This window comes from Poromitra crassiceps (genome assembly GCF_964638095.1).
Source record: "Poromitra crassiceps genome assembly, chromosome: 2".
Lineage (NCBI taxonomy): Eukaryota > Metazoa > Chordata > Actinopteri > Beryciformes > Melamphaidae > Poromitra > Poromitra crassiceps.
The window spans coordinates 49,533,928-49,556,134 of NC_139624.1; the positions used below are offsets into that span (position 1 = coordinate 49,533,928).

Consider the following 22,207-nt stretch of genomic DNA (forward strand, 5'->3'; position numbering starts at 1 on the left):
CATCCTGCAGCTCACCGAGCTGGCCCTGCAGCTCGCCAAGCTGGCCCTGCAGCTCGCATTCGCAGCTTGGCCGCTACGCGGCCTTGCCCACAGCTCGGCTGCTGTGTGGCCAATGAGACCAGCATCACTGATGATGTCAGATTTATGACATCACTGATGATGTCAGAGTGGGATTTATGACATCACTGATGTCACAGTGGGTTTTTGATGCTGTCACAGTGGGATTTATGACATCCCTGATGATGTCACAACTGCTTTTATGACATCGCTGATGACATTACAACCTCTTATGACATCACTGATGATGTCAGATTTATGACATCACTGATGATGTCACAGTGGGATTTATTGAAAAAAGAGTCCTGCACACTGTTAAGTTGCAATCAAATTTGTTTTACTGTGACGTTTCGGTCACCGACCTTTTTCAAACAAACATTAATGGCCCAATTCCACCGCAGCTAGTAGCGCGGTCCCGCTCCGCTCGACTCGATAAATGGTCTCATCCCACCGGTAAAACCCGGCCCAGCCCGGTTAGATTTGAGGCTGAGTCGTGCTACTTTTGGTCCCTGCCTCGTCGGGGTTCTATTCTGCGAACCCGGGTTCATACGGTGACGTGAAAACATTGTAGACGACTGATTGGTCAGGCAGAATCGTGTTTACTGTCTATCCTACTGACTGTCAATGCAGCGCTGCATACCAGTTTAGTGGGGGCTTACCTTCTCTTATATTATGTTATTTCCATCAGTCTTTTGTGTTGCTGCCTTCGGCGCTGGTGAAATAAAATCGATCTCCTTGCTCAGCTTTAACATGCGCTCCTCGGGAAGCCCTTTGTAGTTGCCTCCGCTAGGCCGCAGGCGAAGCCGCGGGTCTTGCCTGTTGAGCTGCCGCTGGGGTTCTCCTCGTAGCGCCTCTCCCGTCCCCGCGCAGTGCATGCATGTGAGTTTGAGTAACAACAAAGTGATATCCATTCTCCTAGCCGATTGTCACATTTGCCCATGTACACTGTAGGTCATTTAGAGGCACCAGTATTTCATAATCAGTTTAAAAGTTCCGTGTATTGATTTCATTTTAACGTTATACTTATAGCCTACTTCGGCAATGGGCGGAGGGCAGATATGCGGTCACATTGACGACCAGGTGTGGGCGGAGGCAAGTAAACTTGCTATGGAAACAGAGTCTATATCAAGTAGAGCCGAGTAATACCAGATAGAGTGGAGCTGTACTGTGCTGTTATATGTGGTGGAAATGAGCCATTAGCAGAGGTGAGAAAACCAGCTTAAATAGGGGCTGGCTGTTTCGTTGCAGCCAATCCAAGCTCCCCACGGAGACTGGTGTTCAGCTAGCTCTGACAAGACAAGTCAATTACCTAAAAGGTACAACACTGAGTGATCTGTACAAATATAAACATTTTACAAATACACTTCAATAGGTGAATAAATAAGGTGAAGCTCCACAGGGAAATAGACAGAAAGACAATGATAATAAATAGACAAAAAGGCATAATAATACAGTGGTTAATTTAGGCCAGACTGTCTTCAATTAGGTCCTGAGCAACAGGGACCCCGCAGTGAAAAGTTAAAGGGGAAACCTGTGCGCAGATAGCCTATACACATGTGAGTGAGCTTCACAGTAACCAAGAGAAAAATTGAATAATAACAAGAGATAAATAGATAATACATTTAAGGGAGAACACACAGAGACTTCTCTAAATAATCCATAGTGTATTTCCATACACGTGTGGAAGTGGACACAGTCGGCAGGGGTTATGAGGAGAGAGCCTGACTGTTCTGTGCCCAGCACACACATGTAAGGTTTAGGCTCCTGTGGATTGTAACTGTAATAGTTACAGCTCCTGGGATTTATGACATCACTGATGTCACAGTGGGTTTTTGATGCTGTTACAGTGGGATTTATGACATCACTGATGATTTCACAGTGGGATTTATGAGATCACGGATGATGTCACAGTGGGATTTATGACATCACAGTGGGACCATCACAGTGGGACAGAGAAACAGAGCCCCAGCTCCCATTTATATATTGATTGATTGTTTTAAACAGCTTCAAGGTTAAAGCTGGGGAGTCCTGCTAAACAGTTTTCTCTCACTGATTTATTAATAACAAAGGAGCGCTAGCACCGCACCAAAACAGATTGAACGAACGACCGTATTTGAATGTCCCGCCCTGCAAGCAAGCGACTCCTCCGAGCTCATCCACCGAGGCGAGGCGAGGCGCACACACACACCGCTTCCCCCTTCATTCCCGTCAGTGTTCTCCGCCACGACTGACAACAAACTACCGTAAACAGCAGAGGCGACTCCGCTGCACCCCGAACACCTCTCTTTAGCCAGGCAGGCACCGGTCAACGAGAACTCTTTCCCCGAAGTCGAGTGTGTTTTCTCCGTTTCCCCTTCCTCTGGAGATGTGCGGCTCGGAGAACTAGGAGCGGACAACGCTGCAAACCGAAGCCGGGGATGAGTGGGAGCTCTCTGGGCTGCGGCGCGGCGCCCTGCCGCTTCGCACACTACTTTGTCATCTGCGGAATAGACACCGAAACTGGGCTGGAACCGGACGAGTTAGCAGGTAGGCTTATATCTGCTTATTATCTTTCAATTTGTTCTAACTATTTACATGGAGAGACACTTTTTCGATATTAGCAATTCTGGTGGTTCATAACTTGGGGTCCGGGGACCACCAGGGGTCCAATTGAGGGGGTTCCATGGGGGTCCTCAGCAAATTGACGAATTACAATTAAATGTATAAGAAGTTAACATCAGAAGAATGACTGTTTTGATCATAGTTTCACTGTTATCTATCTGCCTACAACAATACAGACAGTAATGGAATTCTGGACAGACGTCTAAACAAAAAATATTCTCAGATTTGGGTCTGAGAGACAACAACTAACTGTCCTTGGTGTGAAAACGGTTGAGAATCATGTTGTAGCCTACACATATCACAGCAAAACTAATGGCCTCCATCAATTTTGTAGTGATAGCCTATATTGAGATACAAAGCAATGCAATAAGTATCTTCCTCTTTAGGAATAATGGTTGTGGGGAGGAAAAAATACAAAAAAGTCGGTACAATAAAATACCATAAGCTTGAGTACCATAAGCTCCTATAGGAATATTATTGTGATTTTTCATTAGGGTAGCAGTATAAAAGCCTTAGCAGATTACTTGTTAACAAATTCCCCTTAAGAAGTTCTCTGATGCAACTGCTAGATATATAACGGGCCAAAGGATACAGCAGCAAGACATGATTCTTTACATTCCTGGAGCATCTCAGTCATCATTAGGCTTCCACTGGCCAGATGAACTGGTGTGTTATGCTTAATCAAATGTAAAGGGGCTTCTTCAAGCAGTGACTGAAGACTACTAGTATCTATAAATGATAATCCAATCACGTTGCCTGCATGATGGATCTAATTCTAAACCCATCAAAATGTAACTTCACAGACCTTTGTAATATGTCCAGCAGTGTTCCCCAAACAAAAGTAACTATTTCATTCCTATGGGGTTTTGCATTGTGTGTGGTTCTCACTAGTGGGTTTAGTGAGCCTGCTGTAACACACATGCACAAGTATTTCACATTAGCCTACGCATATAAATTACTTGTATTTTTTTTTACATGTTTTGTGATTGGCCTCTTAAAAAAAACAACAACCCTGAGGCCTTCTAGTTCAGTGCTTCTCAACGTGGTGCCCGGGGACCACCAGGGGTCCTTGAGGGGGTTCCACGGGGTCCCCAGTACATTGATGAATTTTTAAACATCACCATTATTTCATTTACAAGAAGTTGACACAATTAGAGTGTGATCATGGAATTCTGGACAAAATCATATTTGACAAAAAATATTTTCGGATTCGAGACAAAATCTCATCAAATAAGCGTCTGTAGCTCTAATGTGGACTTGTGGACTAACTTAGGGGCCCATGATAAGGTCAAGGTCAAGGTTACTTTATTTGTATCCGTAGTTAGATTTGGTTGCAGATATGTGCTCTTGTTGCTTGAATCTCCTTTAAGCCACAAATTAAAATGCCATGTTACAGTAGCATGTTTCATATCTCATGTCATATTGTGATTGTCTGCTCTTCAGATCCAGGGCTTCATTTTAGCAGTCTGTTGCTGCATTTCAGATTGATTAATAATTCTCTGCACTCTCTCATACTTGAATACTTTTCTCACTTTGATTCTGTGTATTTTGTATCAATCTTGCCGATGAAGTGTGGGCAAATAGACTGCTGCTATGCCCACAGTTAAGTCACTGATTTGCTCCAGAGTATGAAATGAAAAACCTGCACGTTATTGATGATTACAATATACGATTACTATTGATTGGTCTTATTCTCATAGCAGTGATATCTTTAGCTGATGTGTGACTCACTCAAGCACGCACACACATTGCGTAGTTCCACTGACTTGCTGAGCAAAGTGCGTCGTCCCTTCAGCACAAAGTAGAGCCAACAGTTTGATGTTGACAGTTTGGTCCACAGCCAGTTCCCACTCCATTACCCAGACACGTTCATGCATAGCTGAGTTACTCTCTTCCCAAGCACTCTAACGCCCATTCATAATAATACCGGTGTGGAACCGCTGTCATTTAGACATGATTTAAAAAATGTTGGATGTGTTTTTCTTTTTGGAAGTGTTTTCAACAACACAGAGGGTAGCACAGTTGTGTTAGTTATTGCATCACATTCTTATTAGTAACACATGTCTATGTAGCAGAGTGTCTAGGCCAAAGTTCATAATACTGACTGTGATTGCTGTGCTTTCAGCTCTATAAAGCTTCTGACTCTATGAAGAAAGTGGATTCTTGTTTGTTAAAAAAAAGTACCAGTAGTAGCAAGATACAGCTCTCTCAGACCCCATTTACACCTGGTTTTTAAATGTGACCTGTATCCCGTTATGTTATCTGGATCTTATCTGGATAAGGAAAAATGCATGCTAATGCAAGGTGTAAATGCATCGTGATCAGGAATTCAGGATGTGATCAGATCTTCCTGACCACATCTGGAAGTAGTCTGGCTCATATTGTGTTCAGATCTTTTAACCCCATTTACACCTGATTTTTAAATGCGACCATTATCCAGACTTATCCGGATACAGGTCGCATTTAAAAACCAGGTGTAAATGGGGTGTCAGAGGGTAGGGTTTTGGTTAGGCCTCGGCAATATGGACCAAAAATCATATCTCGGTATTTTTTTAGGCGGATACACGGTATATATCTCGGTATTTTATACGAAGTGGGTTAAATGTTCAGTTGTAAGTCAAAGCCACATAGTGAGATGTCACAAGCACTTTTATTAAAACAGGACTCTGATCAAAATCAAATGCAAAGGCAGGGTTTCCTTCCCTGACTATTGGTGCTTTCACAAGATATTTACACATGATATTTTTGATCAATAATCATCGTGGGGATATAATGACCAAGTGGATAAAGGCAAATACTAGAAGAGCTCGAAGTTAGAACAGCCTGGTGAGTTCAGGAATTACATCACTGATTGTACTCTGTAATGCAGCCTATAGAAAAAGAAAAGACAACACTGAACACTTATGTCATATCATGATATTACAATATCCAAAATCTAAGATGATTCCTTTTGTCATACACCAATACTGATATATAGACAATATATAGCCCAGGCCTAGTTTTGGAAGATCAAAGAGGGAATGTTTGTGTGTGTGTGTGTGTGTGTGTGTGTGTGTGTGTGTGTGTGTGTGTGTGTGTGTGTGTGTGTGTGTGTGTGTGTGTGTGTGTGTGTGTGTGTGTGTGTGTGTGTGTGTGTGTGTGTGTGTGTGTGTGTGTGTGTGTGGGGGAGTGAGAGAGTGGGAGTGAGAGAGTGGGAGTGAGAGAGTGGGAGAGAGTTTGTCCATGTGTGTCAGTGTTTGTGTTGCCCTTGAGTCTGGTGACTGTGATTTAAGCATCCACCATGCTGAGTCCATATGGCCTGCTGTCTGCTCCCCTCACACTGCGCAGCCCAACTCACAGGCTAACAGTGAGGGTGATGGGGTTGAGCCATCAGCTGTTTTGGGGGAACAAAGCTGGTATTCAGTGACAGACAGAGCTGGCAGTGATTGAATCCCTATGATGTGCAGTAACGTTGTGTTTAAGCTTATCGAAATATAGGACAGAGGATGGACTGTTGATGATGTCATCATTGTAATTGATGAGATCATACGGAGTGACACATCTCCTCTCCGGACACGATTAGCTGATTATGGGTCAGATTGTGATGCCGCCACCTGGGAAAAGGACCTCTCCCGTTGTTTTTCTCTGTCATGCACAAATCGGCGTATTTGCTTGCATTATTCAAGCGCAGAAATGTTGCTGATGTTGATGTGCGACTTGTAGGGGGGATGGTCCCCACATCCATCCAAAGACCCGTTAGCACTGTGCTTCACAAACTTTTTCATGACAACTTGAACTCCCCCGAATTAACTTGAGACCACAGACCCTCATAATAAATAAACTAAACATAAATGTTTTGTTCAGCCAGCCATCCCCAATCTGAAAAAGTTTTTGCTGTCTGTACTGTTGATAACAGTGGTAGCTTCTGCTCCGGGTAGTCATTCTTTTACATTCTCTCATGCAAACTTCTGATGCATCTCAACCCCCCCCACACCCCACGCCCACATCCTCATGTATCTGGGCATTGGAAACAGCCCTGATTGCGGTGACCCACATAAGGCGGTGTAGTTGATGCCTTTGCTTATTTTAGACTGATTCCCCTGCTCCCCTCGCTTTGTGTGGCAGCGGCCCTATTTCCCCAGGCCCATTGTTCTGCTCGGACAGCCTGACTTCCTGTAGACTGGCCCGGGGCTCCAGCATGGAGAGCCAGACTTCCTGTAGACTGGCCTGGGGGCGGGGCCCCAGCATGGTTGACTGTCTTGGATGGGGGTGGGGGGTTGGGGGGGTGGCTTACTAGTGGCTGGCATCTCTACTGTTGTCTCTGTGTGTGAGGCAACTCATAAGTGTGAGGGCATATTTAAAGCAGCTACGAGCAAGATTTTCGATTGTTATTAAACAGTCTAAATTTAATATTGATGCCTTACATCTTACCTCTAAGTAGAGGAGACCAACGCCAAGTAGTCTCGCTTGAAAGCCGAGTGAATCGGCGAGTGTTGTCTTGATGATTAGTCTGTCTGCGGGCTGGGGCAGATCAGGAAGTGAAATGAAACGGTTTGCGGCAGCCACTTCGGCCATAACCACAAAATTACTTTAAAACAAACTGTTAGAATATAACAAGAGATGTTCGCGAGAGCATAAAGTAGCGAGGACAGCTGTTTTGGGTCTGTTGTTACGGCCGTAAACCGTTTCGCTCTGTCTAGCAACTGTTTACAGCTGCCGTAAACCGTTTCGCTCTGCCTAGCAACAGACCCAAAACAAGAAGGACGGCTTTCCCCGCTACATCAAAGGGCTTTTAGTCCATGGGCCAAGGCTGGAATTTTGACATATCGGTACCACCTGAGGTGACCGCACGATTTTGTTATTTTTGTCTTCCTACATGTCTCTAGTTTATATTTTGGTATGATAACCCTTCCGATTTGGTAGCTTAAGGATAGTTATCACTCTGTAAACAAACCTACCCCCAAAAAATGACAAAACCCTGATTTCATCATATCTCCTGAACCACACATGATAACGCAGAAAATGTGATGTCTACCCCTATGTTTTCATGGTCAGGGATTACAATGACACCCTATACAACATCATAAACTGTTCACATGAATAGTTAATGGTGAATTCAGTGGTGTTTTGGTGAATTCAGTGGTGTTTTGAGAAGGATACAATGCAATTAGTCCATGGGCCAATGGTGAAATCGGTACCACCTAAGGGGACCGTGCAATTTTTGTATTTTTGTCTTCCTACATGTCTCTAGTTTATATTTTGGTATGATAACCCTGCCAATCTGGTAGCTTATTGATAGTTATCACTCTGTAAAAAACCTTCTCCCATATAAATGACAAAACCCTGATTTCTGTGTATTAGTCCAGATGATATGTGAAAATCATGTTCACTTTTTCATAAAAGCATGAAACTTGGTACGCATATAGTTTGGGGCCCCGTAAATCTTCAGAAATTAAGCCATCACAAAAATGCTTCGTGGTGGCCATTTTAATTCCGCCATAAGTGAATTATGTAGTTTGCATCATATCTCCTGAACCACACATGATAACACAGAAAAGGTGATCTCTATCCCTATGTTTTCATGGTCAAGGATTACAATGATACCATATAGAACATCATAAACTGTTAAAGTAACTAATCAATGGTGAATTTAATGACGTGAGAAGGAAATCACAGTTTCTGATAACTGATGGTAGCCTATAACCTCAATTCCATGACCACTCTCTGGCTAACATTTTTTGATGAGTAATTTGGGTTAGGGTTACTTCTATGGGCCTTTTGTTAAAATAGCCCCCAGGCCCCTCCCAAACATCCTGCGACTTTCTGTCAGACGGCCAAATCCAAGATGGCCACTGGTACAATCTTGAAAAATTTACTTTTGAACCAGAGCACCTAGAATAATGTATGAAGACACTTTTCGGTGTAAGTCAACCACAAAGAATCTGATTCTGACATCAGTTTAACATTCTGACATAATTTTGACCCAGAATTCCAACATGGCTGCCATCCAGTAGCGTGAAAACTTAACTTTTGAATGGCAACATATACGTATGTGGTGTTTGGGGTTTACCATTTTTAGAGTAAGGACAGAGATTAACAATGGTGAATTATAGCTATTTTAATTGCAAATTCATGCCTACCAAACATGGTTTAGTAATGACAATTATTGTGTTTTGAGGGTAATTTCATAATTTTGTTAGTCTCGCTGGCCAGCTTCCACTCCCTACCGGGAGAGGAAACCTACACGCTAGCTCGTTGGTACACGCTGAAAAGGGCAAGTTGGATTGTTGGAAACTATTTTCCAAGGGCACTGCCGCTAAGCGCCGCCCATCGCAATCCCACTATGGAGACCTGCGTGGGAGGGGAGGCTGGCCAGCGAGACTATGGGATAGGTGAAGGTGAATAGCCTATGTCCATTGTCCAACAAGTTTTCTCAATTTTCTCAATAATTTCCCTCTTTGTGATGTGATAAAAGTTTCTCAGTGAGTTATAGTTGATTGCCTCACTGAATTATCTGCTAATATCCAATTTTAGCAGCAGAATTTGATGTACTGGCGTGGCACGTCCGTGTGTAATGACATATCCAAAAGGAATTTTACTCTGTGCTGATTATTGTGCGCTCAAGCGCAGCGGAGTATTTATCGCATAAGAGGTGCTTTTTTTTAGCGCGTAAGAGGTGCGGCCCCGTGTTCTGCGCAGAAACGCCTGATTGTGGCACGCCTATGTCCAGTAAAATTATAACAGGCATGCGCTTGTGCACGCCCCCAATTTGCATTGCGCGCGGCGTACCGCTTTTGCGAAGATAGGGCCCCCGGGACTTGCAAGAATCTGGTCAACTTCTCCTCTCCTGCAGCATAGGCTGATTTTAAGTCTGCAATGAGTTCATCAGAGGCAGGCAGACTGTAGGGTGCGGAGGGTTGGGGAGGCCAGGTCAAACGGGAAGGAATTGAACTCATGCATGCAGGCATGGCTCAAAATGGATGCGAAAAGGTGCAAACACACCAGACGCTGAAGTGACGAAGCATCTGGAAGCGCAGTCAGTTTCATTTTGGCGCACTTGTTAGCACATTAGACCATTCAGTCAGACCAGCCGTGATGCGGCCGGCTCGCCCCATGCAGAGATTGTTTCGGCGTCTGATTTATTTTTGTGTGAGACCCGCGAGTGATTGTGTGAAGCCAGATAGGAAGTCAGTACAAGTTGTCACCGGCGCGGAGCAAAGCAGTGCGTCTGGTGTGAATGGCCAGTGTCCTGCTCGAGCTGAATTTACACACAGCGGCACTTTGCATCTGCAGCATCACAATCATCTTCCACCCTCCTCCCTGCATGCATGCTCCAACCCGCTCTGACTGACTGGTGGCGACCATTTATGGATTTCGTTTCCACTCTGTCTATCTCAAATGCCTGTGCCACTGTGAAACAACAGCATCAACAATGCTAGCTCGTTGCTACATGCTGAAAACGGTTGGATCTGGATTGTGCAATAAAGCAGGCCTGCTTGATACTTTTGGTGGATAGTTGTAAAGGTGAACGGAGCCTTTTTCCCCTATACCAGGGTGGAGGTATTAGCAGCCAGACTCTGCCGTTGTAGGGAGGGAGTCTGGCAAGCGAGACTACCCGGGGAGGAACTCAAGGTACGAGCTGCTGAGATGGAGTGGAGCGCTCCAAGGCAGTGATTGACCTGGTTGTGGTCAACTTGTAAACCTCCACGAGTTGCTAGAACATTGTGTTTTTGATGAATGTGTGGCCTTATTCAACTCCAACATCACATACAGGAAGACGCAGAAGAGCAAGCGCATCTAGAAGCTCTATCTCCAATCTGTAGGGCTGCAAGAACCCTACATCACTCTCGTTGACATGGGCATGATCTAGAGGATGGCAACTCCATCAGCAATTGGATCGGCAGACACAAGATGGCACCCCATACAAGTGGTCGGACTATGTCCACAAGGTGTCATCCATCATCCTTGCCCGCCATGGTGATGTTGACATATCATCTGTGTGATCGACCGGTATGACACAGCATACTTGGCTAAAGATGATGAGCGGAATCTGATGATTCAGAATCTATAGCTACAGCTAATAAAAATATCTTATTTTAGTTATCTACATTCATTAAATATTTTAATGCAAGAAATCCTGGGGGTAGTTGGTACAGCAGTACCAAAATGGGTGTTGACATTAACATCTTTTCAGTGAACATAATTCTGAAATGACTCCCAAAACATCCACCATTGTTAATCTCCTTCCTTGTGGTAAACCCCAAACGCACAGTATACCTTCCCATTCAAAAGTTAAATTTCCACAATACTGGATGGCAGCCATCTTGGAATTCTGGGTCAAAACTATGCCATAATGTCAAACTGATGTCAGAATCGGATTCCTCGTGGTTGACTTACACCGAAAAGTGTCTTCATACATTATTCTATGTGCTCTGGGTCAAAAGTAAATTTTTTAACATGGCGCCAGTGGCCATCTTGGATTTGGCCATCTGGCAGGAAAATCCCAGGATCTGTAGGAGGGACCTGGGCGCTATTTTAACAAAAGGTCTATAATAAGTCAAATCACTCATCAAAACATCTTAGCCAGAGAATGGTCATGGCTTTGAAGTTATAGCATCGGTTATCAGATACTGTCATTTCCTTCTCACGTCATCAAATTCACCATTGATTAGTCACTTTAACAGTTTATGATGTTCTATATGGTATCATTGTAATCCTTGACCATGAAAACGTTGGGATAGACATCTCCTTTTCAGTGTTAGCATGTGTGGTTCAGGAGATATGATGCAAACTACATAATTTGCTTATGGCAGAATTAAAATGGCCGCCACAAGGAATTTTTGCGATGGCTCAATTTCTGAAACTGTACAGGGCCCCAAACTATAAGCGTACCAAGTTTCATGCTTTTACGAAAAAGGGAACATCATTTTCACATATCATCTGGACTAATATACAGAAATCAGGGTTTTGTCATTTATATGGGGGTAGGTTTGTTTATAGAGTGATAACTATCCTTAAGCTACCAAATCGGCAGGGTTATCATACCAAAATATAAACTAGAGACATGTAGGAAGACAAAAATAACAAAATCGTGCGGTCACCTCAGGTGGTACCGATTTTTGCCTTGGCCCATGGACTCTACTCTCGCAAACATCTCTCGTTATATTCTAACAGTTTGTTTGAAAGTAATTTTGTGGTTATGGCCGAAGTGGCTGCCGCAAACCGTTTCATTTCACTTCCTGATCTGCCCTGGCCCGCACAGACTATAATCATCAAGGCAACATTCGCCGATTCACTCGGCGTTCAAGCCAGACTACTCGGCATTGGTCTCTTGTCTACTATTAGAGGTAAGATGTGAGGCATCAATATAAAATTTAGACTGTTTAATAACAATCGAAAATCTTGCTCGTAGCTGCTTTAACTCTACTTTTCCTTATTAAACAGGGTGCCACAGGTCTGGAAAGTGCTTGAATTTAAGGGGGGGGGGAATCAAGTACTTGAAAGCGCTTCGATTTATAAAGAGGTCTAGCCTGATATTCAGACTGCATCGTCAATTCATAAAATAATTTCCTCTTCATCTGAGATTGCGCTCACTTCAGAGCATTTCATTTCTATCACTAGAGACCAACGTGTCCACGGCAACCTAACCTCACATCACCAGGCTCTTCCCGAGGCAACCAGCCGGAGGGCAGGTGCAGCAGTCTTGCTAGTCACAAGCACAAGCTAACGTAGCTAGCTAATGCTAGCCAGCTTCTCCACCTTAAGCAGCCAAAGTTGGCTGACTCTGTACTTTTCGTTTTAACAAATGTTTTATCGTACACTACACTGCAGTAACTAAGACGTTCGTTAAAACAAAACAAAGTACAAAGTTGGCCGACTTTGGCTCCTCAACGTGGAGAAGCTGGCTAGCATTAGCTAGCTACGTTAGCTTTGGCCACAGCTGTGTCGGTTTCTGTTGAATGACTGACAACAGCGTTGGCCAATCAGTGCCCGTGATTGGATTTTCAACCAGAGAAAAGGCTTTTGCACATGACAATACCAGACCAAGAAGAGCCAAATCCACAACTGTGGAGTGGGCGTGGCTTCGAAGGTCTGGAGCCATGCTAAAAGAGGTCCTTAAAAGTGCTTGAATTGAGCCTACTGGAATCTCTTGAGTTTTAGCCTTGTGCGCTCTGTCATCTCAAAATTGCCGGGCCAACCTTGATACACTTTCTTCCTATCTGCAGTATCACTCTCCGTCTCCGTCCTGCGCTGTGTCACTGCTGGTCAAGATTGCTTTGAGTTGAATTGTTAATGATTCATTTCGATGTGTAAGCATGACGGGAAACAAATTTGCATTAGAGGATTTTCGAGACTGGTATATGTGAACATCTCTGTGAATTATTGGCCCGTAATTTTGAAATCCTTGTCCTTGAAAAGTTCTTGACATCTATCATTACATAAAAGTGGCAACTGGCAACCCTTCTCAACTCTCTTTGGTCCAGGCTTGAATGCTCATACGCCTTTGACGCCAGTGACTCTCAGCACCGCGGTATAAATACCCTCTGGCTGGGTGAACAGCTCTGGTCTAAGAGAAGTGCCGGCGCACCTCGTGTTTGTGCTCCGCATTCTAACACCAGATGCATCGTGGGTTGGCGGGCACTGCGCAGCTGAAAGTTGAGACGGGGAGCTATTTTGGGTACGGTGATGTTGGCATGCCAGTTGTGGATGGCGAATGCGATATTAGGTCAGTGTGGCTTCCTCGTGAGTTGCATACCCCTTCACCCTCTCCTGCCTTGCTGGAGGGCGCGGAAGGGATAACTCTCGCTGTGACACCAGTTGCATACCAGACGTGATTTCACAAGGCCAACGGGTAAACCTCCATTCATTGTTTGTGATGATGTGACAACAAAAGCTTCATATGAGCATGATTGCTTGCAGACAAAAATATGTTTTTTTAGATCTCCCAGTAATTACGTCTTCCTAGTTCCACTTTGTCTTTGGATAGAAGATTTAGGAAAGAATGATTATTTTGTGTTGGGATTTCCAGAATTATATGACCCATCTCTGTTAGCTTATAGAGGTCTTGACAACATACCTTCCTGGTGTAAAACTTTACCTCAAGTATCGTTTTTTTAAGAGATATTCGCACATCCAATTCCCTCTGGTGCAAGACAAGTGCGTTGGAAAGTATCAGTTGAGTCTTGAAGGAATAAGATCCCGCACACTGCTCTTGCTCACTTTTTTATTAAACAGACACACTGGACCTTTGTCAAGTGTTTTAAAACACTTGACAAAGGTCCAGTGGACCGAAACGTTGCGTCTGTTTAATAAAAAAGTGATGCTGAGCAAGAGCAGTGTGCAGGAGCTTCTTCCTTCAAGACTCAACCTCAAGTATCCTAAAATATTTTAGCTGCTATCTTTAGCTTTGGCAGGCAAAAAAATAGCAATGTTGGCTCACTTGTCTAGCCTCGTAAACCAGCCGGTCACGTGAATTCACATTTCATTTCGTTCTTCGTTCCCGTTTGGCCTCAACTCTGGGAGGGCTGTCTGCAGAAACTGCAAAGCGGACAAGCCAATCAGTGACCTCGTAGTTGACATCGTAACCGGCCAATCAGAACATCACTAGCAAAACAGTAATGGCCGCTTCCTTGCCTGTCCGCCTTGAGGAGTAATGTCAATGTTAATTTAGTTAAAACAGCCATAAAGTGCAGTTATTGCAGAAATAGACTCAATAACAACAATTAAACAAGTACAGGAGTATGTAACAGCAGAGTTTCTGGGTGGAAAATATGTTTTTATCGTTCTCCCAAGTGGATTTGGGTTTGACTGTATCCAAAGCTGATTGGCTGAAGGAGTTGTCTGTCAAGGCAAGTACACCCGCCCAATTTCCGCCCACTGCAAAGACTGTTGTGAAGGCTTCAGGCCAGATGGGAACGAAGGACGAAATGAAATGTGAGTTCACGTGACCGGCTGGTTTACTCAGTAAGTCACTTGTCAAGATCTCTATAAGCTGACAGATGTGTCATATAATTCAGGAAATCCCAACACAAGCATACCATAATCATCCAATCACAACAAATAGTTGTGGCCACTTTGCTACTAGAGTAAAGCATAGTTTCAAGATTATGTTTTCCATTCCTATGATAATGGCTTATATTTGGGAAAAATTAATAAAACTATAAAATAAAATAAAAATGTGATACTTGACACACCCAATGAAATGCCCACAAGTTAAGGCTGCACAATTAACACAATAATCAAAAATAATAGCAGGAGCTGGAATTTTTTGATAAAGCTCAAATGTGTCACTACAGAGATGTCCTGGCAGACAAATCTCCAGAATTATTCGAATTCTCCAGATCTCCAAATTCTCCAGACGCAAGGGAACATGCTTGTTTGAGACAGTCCCCAAAAACACATCACCGTGTGTGTGTGTGTGTGTGTGTGTGTGTGTGTGTGTGTGTGTGTGTGTGTGTGTGTGTGTGTGTGAGTGAGTGAGTGAGTGAGGTATTCTTCAATATCTAATATTATCGGCAGCCGCTCAATATGGAGGAGGCGCTGCTTTTTGTACCCATGAAGTGGATACTGACTGCTATCTTGCATTACAGTATAACTGTATCAACCTGCCATGTTATCATCCTGTGTTTCTTACGTGGATGCCAGGGGTGTCAGACTCATATTAGGTAGAGGGCCGGATTTGTTCAACTGAGACCTCATGGGGGCCGGATTTCTTTTTTTACTAAAATCAATTCGACTCATTTACCCATTTACTTCACAAAATAAATACTGCTCTTTCCATTTCTCTTGAAACTGCCTGCATTCCGTGTCAACCTTTCTCTTTTTCGACAGCATCTTGTTGATTCCTTTGTTTTTTGGTAGGTAGCCGAATGCGCGATTCAATTCCAGCATTTACACCTGATGACCTACTGACATACTTCCTTGTAGTGCAGGTTAATTAACTTATGAATGAACTCTTAGCTTGCTTATTAGCCACACGTAGTTCATGATAATGGGGTGCGTATTTAATAATAATAATAATAAAAAAATAATAAAAAAATATTCCAAAACATCTCGCGGCCTGGATGAAACCCGGCCCGCGGGCCGTATCTCTGACATCCCTGGTGTATGCATTATTGTGGTTGCCGTCTGGGCACTCATGTAACTGACTCACTCCCAGCATTTGACTGCACTATTACTGTTTATGTCCTTTGCATACTTGTATTTATGTGGACATAAATAAATATTTCAAATGTGTGTGTGTGTGTGTGTGGTATGTGTGTTTTCAGTGGAAATGAAATGCAAAAATTAGCATTCCCACTAAAATCTAACCTTGCGAGGCAGCTGGATTCGCGCAAGATCATGAGATCAAGATCACACGACAAATGAATTCTCCCACACTCCAATCTATTGGTTTGAATCTGAACGGCGAGTGGTTCGCACCAATCAGCAGAGGCAGCTATACGGGCGGGCTTTAGGTGTGATGCTACTGAGAAGCGCGCCCGTGATAGACATATGCTTCATCCAATCACCTGCCAGGTATGTTTTGAAAGTTTCCCGAGCGACTCGTTCTCAGATGGTTATGTGAAAACAAACCACCTGGCAGTGGCAGACTAAGACATCACTCATATGTCATATCGCAATCGCAAACTGTCAAAAATAATTTCAATATGATTTTTTTTTGTGTGCATATATTGTGCAGCTCTACCACAAGTGTTTACTTTTGAAGATCGATGCAAAGTGGTCATGCTAGCTTGGACACACACACACACACACACGCACGCACGCACGCACGCACACACACACACACACAGTTGAGGTTGAACAGATGATCAACAGATGCCTATAGTTTCAACTGTCAGTCCCCAGCCGGCAGTCTGCCAGGTGTTGGGTCTCCATTCATGTCCTTTAGAAAAGAGCAGAGTGAGAAGCCCGTGTTCCTTGTCTCCTGCAGCCGTCTCTGATCCTTTCATGTCCCGTCTGCGTCTCCTCCTCTCACACCTCTGACTCCTCACACCTGTGTGTCAGCCCCTGCTCTCCCACAGCAGCAGCACAGCACACTGCGCATATCACTGCCAACAGGTTAAGCGTCTGGCATACTCTTCGCGCACGCGCTGGAGGCGGGGCTCCGCGGAGGGCGCGCGCACTCTGCGCGGGCCAAAACAGAACATAGTCAGTGCGCAGCTCGCTCCTCCCACCCCCCTCCTCCTGTGGAAGCTCCAGGGGAAAATGGCGGCGATTAGTGCCAGGCAGCTGGAATGAAATTGAATGTAACGTTCCCAATTCTATGTATTAAATTCTAAAAAACGACCCTCAACATTTGGGAAGGCTAAGCCACACAACTAGTTCGTTATAATCGAACGTCATGCTTCGAAGGCGACTTTACGACGATGAGGACGGTGAGGACTCAATCACAGCAGATATCCGCTGATAGCCTACCACGGAGATCTCACAGGCACAGGCAGCAAAACCCGACGCACTGATAGAAAAATCTCCATGGATGCGCCGCGCCGCGCTCAGGCCTCGCCCCCCGACACGCCCCGTGCGATGACGTCAAAATCGCCGCGCGCCCTATGCGCTTGGCTGGGCGCGAAGACTATGCCAAAGGCTTTAGTCCTCCTCGGTATATCAAGGACTTGGACGGAAGTGTAATTTCACTTTGGGGAGAACTGGCTGCCTGGGCTGGGTTAGAAAGCACAGGGATTAGACTACAACCACATCCGTTTCCTCCCAGTTGCCAGCTTAGATAGTCTATGCTCATAAAGATCCCCAGTGTCTCTACAAGTCTGAACGTGTCCGTCTCAAGATGAAGGTCTATTTGGTCAAATTAAATTGTGGTGCGTGGCGTGGACACTTCTCCACCAACAGGAAATTATTAATTGAAACTTAAAATTTAAATACAAATGGGTCTCCTGAACAGCAGTGAGCAGCGCTCTAGAGTGTAGAGAATGCTGGACTCACTGACATTGGATCTTTTGTCTCTCTTGTAAATTAAAAAGTGCTTGGTATACAATATACAGGATTTCTGTGTATTGAAGTTCAAGCTGCCTACAGATAGGTGTGTAGGATGAGCTGCCTAGAGAGGTGTGTAGAATGAGCTGCCTAGAGAGGTGTGTAGAATGAGCTGCCTACAGAGAGGTGTGTAGGATGAGCTGCCTACAGAGAGGTGTGTAGGATGAGCTGCCTACAGAGAGGTGTGTAGGATGAGCTGCCTACAGAGAGGTGTGTAGAATGAGCTGCCTAGAGAGAGGTGTGTAGGATGAGCTGCCTAGAGAGAGGTGTGAGCTGCCTAGAGAGGTGTGTAGGATGAGCTGCCTAGAGAGAGGTGTGAGCTGCCTAGAGAGGTGTGTAGGATAAGCTGCCTACAGAGAGGTGTGTAGGATGAGCTGCCTAGAGAGAGGTGTGAGCTGCCTAGAGAGGTGTGTAGGATGAGCTGCCTAGAGAGAGGTGTGTAGAATGAGCTGCCTAGAGAGAGGTGTGTAGGATGAGCTGCCTAGAGAGGTGTGTAGGATGAGCTGCCTAGAGAGGTGTGTAGAATGAGCTGCCTACAGAGAGGTGTGTAGGATGAGCTGCCTACAGAGAGGTGTGTAGGATGAGCTGCCTACAGAGAGGTGTGTAGGATGAGCTGCCTAGAGAGAGGTGTGTAGGATGAGCTGCCTACAGAGAGGTGTGTAGGATGAGCTGCCTAGAGAGAGGTGTGAGCTGCCTAGAGAGGTGTGTAGAATGAGCTGCCTACAGAGAGGTGTGTAGGATGGGCTGCCTAGAGAGGTGTGTAGGATGAGCTGCCTACAGAGAGGTGTGTAGGATGAGCTGCCTACAGAGAGGTGTGTAGGATGAGCTGCCTAGAGAGGTGTGTAGGATGAGCTGCCTAGAGAGGTGTGTAGAATGAGCTGCCTAGAGAGAGGTGTGTAGGATGAGCTGCCTAGAGAGGTGTGTAGGATGAGCTGCCTAGAGAGGTGTGTAGAATGAGCTGCCTACAGAGAGGTGTGTAGGATGAGCTGCCTACAGAGAGGTGTGTAGGATGAGCTGCCTACAGAGAGGTTTGTAGGATGAGCTGCCTACAGAGAGGTGTGTAGGATGAGCTGCCTAGAGAGAGGTGTGTAGGATGAGCTGCCTAGAGAGGTGTGTAGGATGAGCTGCCTAGAGAGGTGTGTAGGATGAGCTGCCTAGAGAGGTGTGTAGGATGAGCTGCCTAGAGAGGTGTGTAGGATGAGCTGCCTAGAGAGGTGTGTAGGATGAGGCTGAGGTGGGATTTGAGCAGCTAAGCTCCACCTCCTGTCTGGCCCGGGCCATCTGCCTGCAAGGCAGTCTGCACAAAGGCTGGATGCTAATGCTGCCGACTGACGTATGCTAATGATGACAGAGGCTAACAACACTGACGCATGCTCCTGTTGACTTATGCTAATGAGCTTATGCTAAGGTAACGCTGAGGTGGTAGTGTCTACTGTCTACATATAGCTAGATGCTAATGGTTCATTAAGGAAAAGGGCCAATCTCTTGTGTGCGCATTATAAATGCCCAGATAAAAGGTTATGCTAAAGGAGGAAACACTGTTTTTTAGTAGTAGTAGTAGTAGTAGTAGAGGATGAATTGAATAATCTCCGGTTTAACTCCATCTCAGTTGACAATTAACACTTTCCTCCTTTCTTGTCTCTCTCTCTTTCTTTCTCTCTCTCTCATTCTCTCCTTCACAACTGCTTTTTGTTCCAAAGGTTTAATTGAATTTAGTCTCGGTTTCCAGACGTTTGGTGAGCGGCGCCAACAGCGCCACCTAACCACCAAACGTCTGGGAATTTAATGTTCCAAATCTGGTTCATTCAGCCCATCGTGAAAGAATGGCACTAGTCACGCCTATCTTTCTTATTTGAATTTTATTTGGTAGCGGCAATGCCATTTATCATAGTCCTAACACAGAGCATGAAGCTGATATGCTTCAAACAAAATGTATAGCTGTGGTTTATTTAAATATATTTCTCTTCCGGAATTGGCGTGCACTCGCCATTATCGTCCGTAGTCTGGACGGACGGATGAATCTTGTCCTGTTAAAAGATTGTGTTTGTTTCTGAACGATAAATATGTTTCTCCACAAACGCGACAGACATCAACAAACTTGGAAGGAGTTTTTGTCGGTGACTGCGAAGCCATTTTGAGATTTTACCGCTGAGTATTCAATTCACATGTTGCTGGTACGGCGATGTTTTGCGAGACACCGGTTCTGCATGAGCGTCACTGCCCCGACAAAGCACCACAACACCACAACACTCATGATTGGTTCTCCGATGCAAGGCTTCCAACAGCACCACCTAACGTTATGAAAAGATTGAAATAATAATAATCTCAGTCTTAAGGTAGTGAAACGGATTAAGACTGAGAGCTGAGTCTAAATTGAATTATCTCCTGTTTGTTTCTGTCTCAATCTCTGGCATACAGTATGAGTCTCTCTCTTTCTCCCTGTCTGTCTCTCTCTCGCTCTCCCAAGCCGTTTTCCCACATGCGTACCGGAAAATTACCTGTAAGTCAATATCGGACATTTCCCTTCACACCTGGGCGCTCGCATGTGGGAATATAGCAGCGAAATTGCCTGTATGTTGGGGGGCGGGGCGGCACTGCAGAGCGGGTGGGGAGTGACATGTCGGCAAAACTCCGATGGTGAAATAAGTTTGCTTGTCACACAATAAATCACACTCGTTTAACTTAAGAGGGCATGTATGTTGTATCATTCACATTCGCTAACCAGTCTTTGAACTGAAATATTTGAAGAAGTTGGGATCCGTGTCTGAGAGAAATAGCCTGGCTGGTTCGATGTTTATCCGTTCACCTGCGTCGCGTTGAAGCACTTTTTACAGACTGGCTTCGTTTGATGTGTCCGGGCTTGCCTTCGCTGTCGGCAACGTAAGCAAAATACTTCCACATTTCGCTTCGTGCATTTGCGTCGTCTGTGTCCCTGTCGGCCTGTGACTGAAGGAGGAGGACTGAAGGACTGGCCAGAGAGCGAGCAGGCAGCAGAGAGGGGAGAGGGGGAAATCAGCACGCCCACACATGAAGCTGACATACCGCTCTTATTATCACAAGATCATTTCGCCAGTTTGCTTTAATGTGCGCGAATGATTAGATTATGCCCGCTGGAACATTAAGCAACGTGTGTACACCTCGCCCATGAGAGAAGGACCGGTGTCGTGGCAAATGACTTGACACGTTTTACACTTGTGTCCCTGATCGCGCATACCGCTCTTCTGACTGGCTCGAAACTGGTGAAATGTCCGCGATGACGGGGTCACACATGAAGGCATTAGACCACGTTCCGGTCATTTAGCGGTAAAAAGCGCATGTGGGAAAACGGCTCCAGTCTTTCTCTCTGTCCTGGGTGATCCGCTCATCCTCTGCAGTGATGTCCTCCATGTCTCTGTGTTTTCTGTCCTGCTCTCGTTGCCTCCTGTTAGCAGTCCCTGTTAGCCGGGCCGGTCTGCTGTACTGTTGTCTATGTTAAGCCTGTTAGAGTAATCCATTCAGACAGTTCCTCCAGGCTACACTGAACACATCGCTTTAATGTCATACATGGCCAGGTTTCACCACTGTCTCCTCTACACACACACACACACACACACACACACACACACACACACACACACACACTAGACATACATTCATGCACACATAACCATGCCAGCGATCTCTCCTCCTCAGTGCTCGGCCAGCAGCATCCAGCACACTCTCCTTTTCCTCTAAAAAACCCTCTCACTATTAGGCAAGCTTGTTTTTCACTTGTCTGATGTTTTGGCCTCAATGAAGTAGTGACAAAATACTAAGAGAAGGAAATGGTTCCCCTTAACTCATTCTCTGCCAAAGACGTACCCGGACGTACTTTTAACAATGGCGTTCTGTGCCAAAGACGTACTCGGACGTACTTTCATGTTTTGGGTGTTTACATTACATCAGACACTTTCCCAGCCTGTGACATTGTTTCAAGTCAAACTGATAAAAGGAACCCGCTAGTTTAGTATTTATGGGTGGAGCCTGTGGTCGAAACAGAGTCCGACCCAGTCGTTCTCGGATGGCGACGATGGCGAGGAAGACGCCGGCGTTTTTGTTGTTGCGCCATGGTGACGAAGGCTCCCCTTCACAGCGTTCTGATCCGTTTGACACAGATGAATCGGAGGAGGAGAAATGGGTGCCACTTGGAGAGAGCGATGACGATGGTAAAAAGTAGCCTATTTTTTGTATCGCGTTTGAGATTAAATGATCACACACACAACATTCGAGTATAATTGTCACGCATTGTTTATAACTTATGCCGCCAGCATGACTCGCTTCGCGTTTCCTCTTGCCAGCTCTCCCTCTCAAGGGAGAGCTCTGTCACACTCAAGGGAGGGGGAATCACATGGATACGTCAAACGCGTCAAACCGCGTCACACACCCGTCCCCAGCAACCAAGGCGAAACATGTGTCACATAAACATTTCAAAGTTTACAGCACTAACGTAGCTATTGTGTGATCTTCTGTGCTAACGTTAGTTATGAGAGGTAACGTGACAGCAGGTAACGTTACAGCACTCGTTATTCCTGTGTGTGTGTGTGTGTGTGTGTGTGTGTGT

The 22,207-nt window shown here is 45.1% G+C and overlaps 1 protein-coding gene across 5 annotated transcripts in view; it reads left to right on the plus strand.

Annotated features, from left to right (window-relative positions):
• Nucleotides 1-2,474: 2,474 nt before the first annotated feature.
• Nucleotides 2,475-22,207, plus strand: part of dennd5b (DENN/MADD domain containing 5B) — a gene marked incomplete at its 5' end in the record, with an annotated part of 208,069 nt that continues 188,336 nt past the window's right edge. For all 5 annotated transcript variants that reach the window (XM_083651323.1, XM_083651324.1, XM_083651326.1 and 2 more), the window contains one exon: nt 2,475-2,583. In XM_083651323.1, the coding sequence (XP_083507449.1) occupies nt 2,475-2,583 (109 nt within the window). The remainder of the gene's footprint in view (nt 2,584-22,207) is intronic.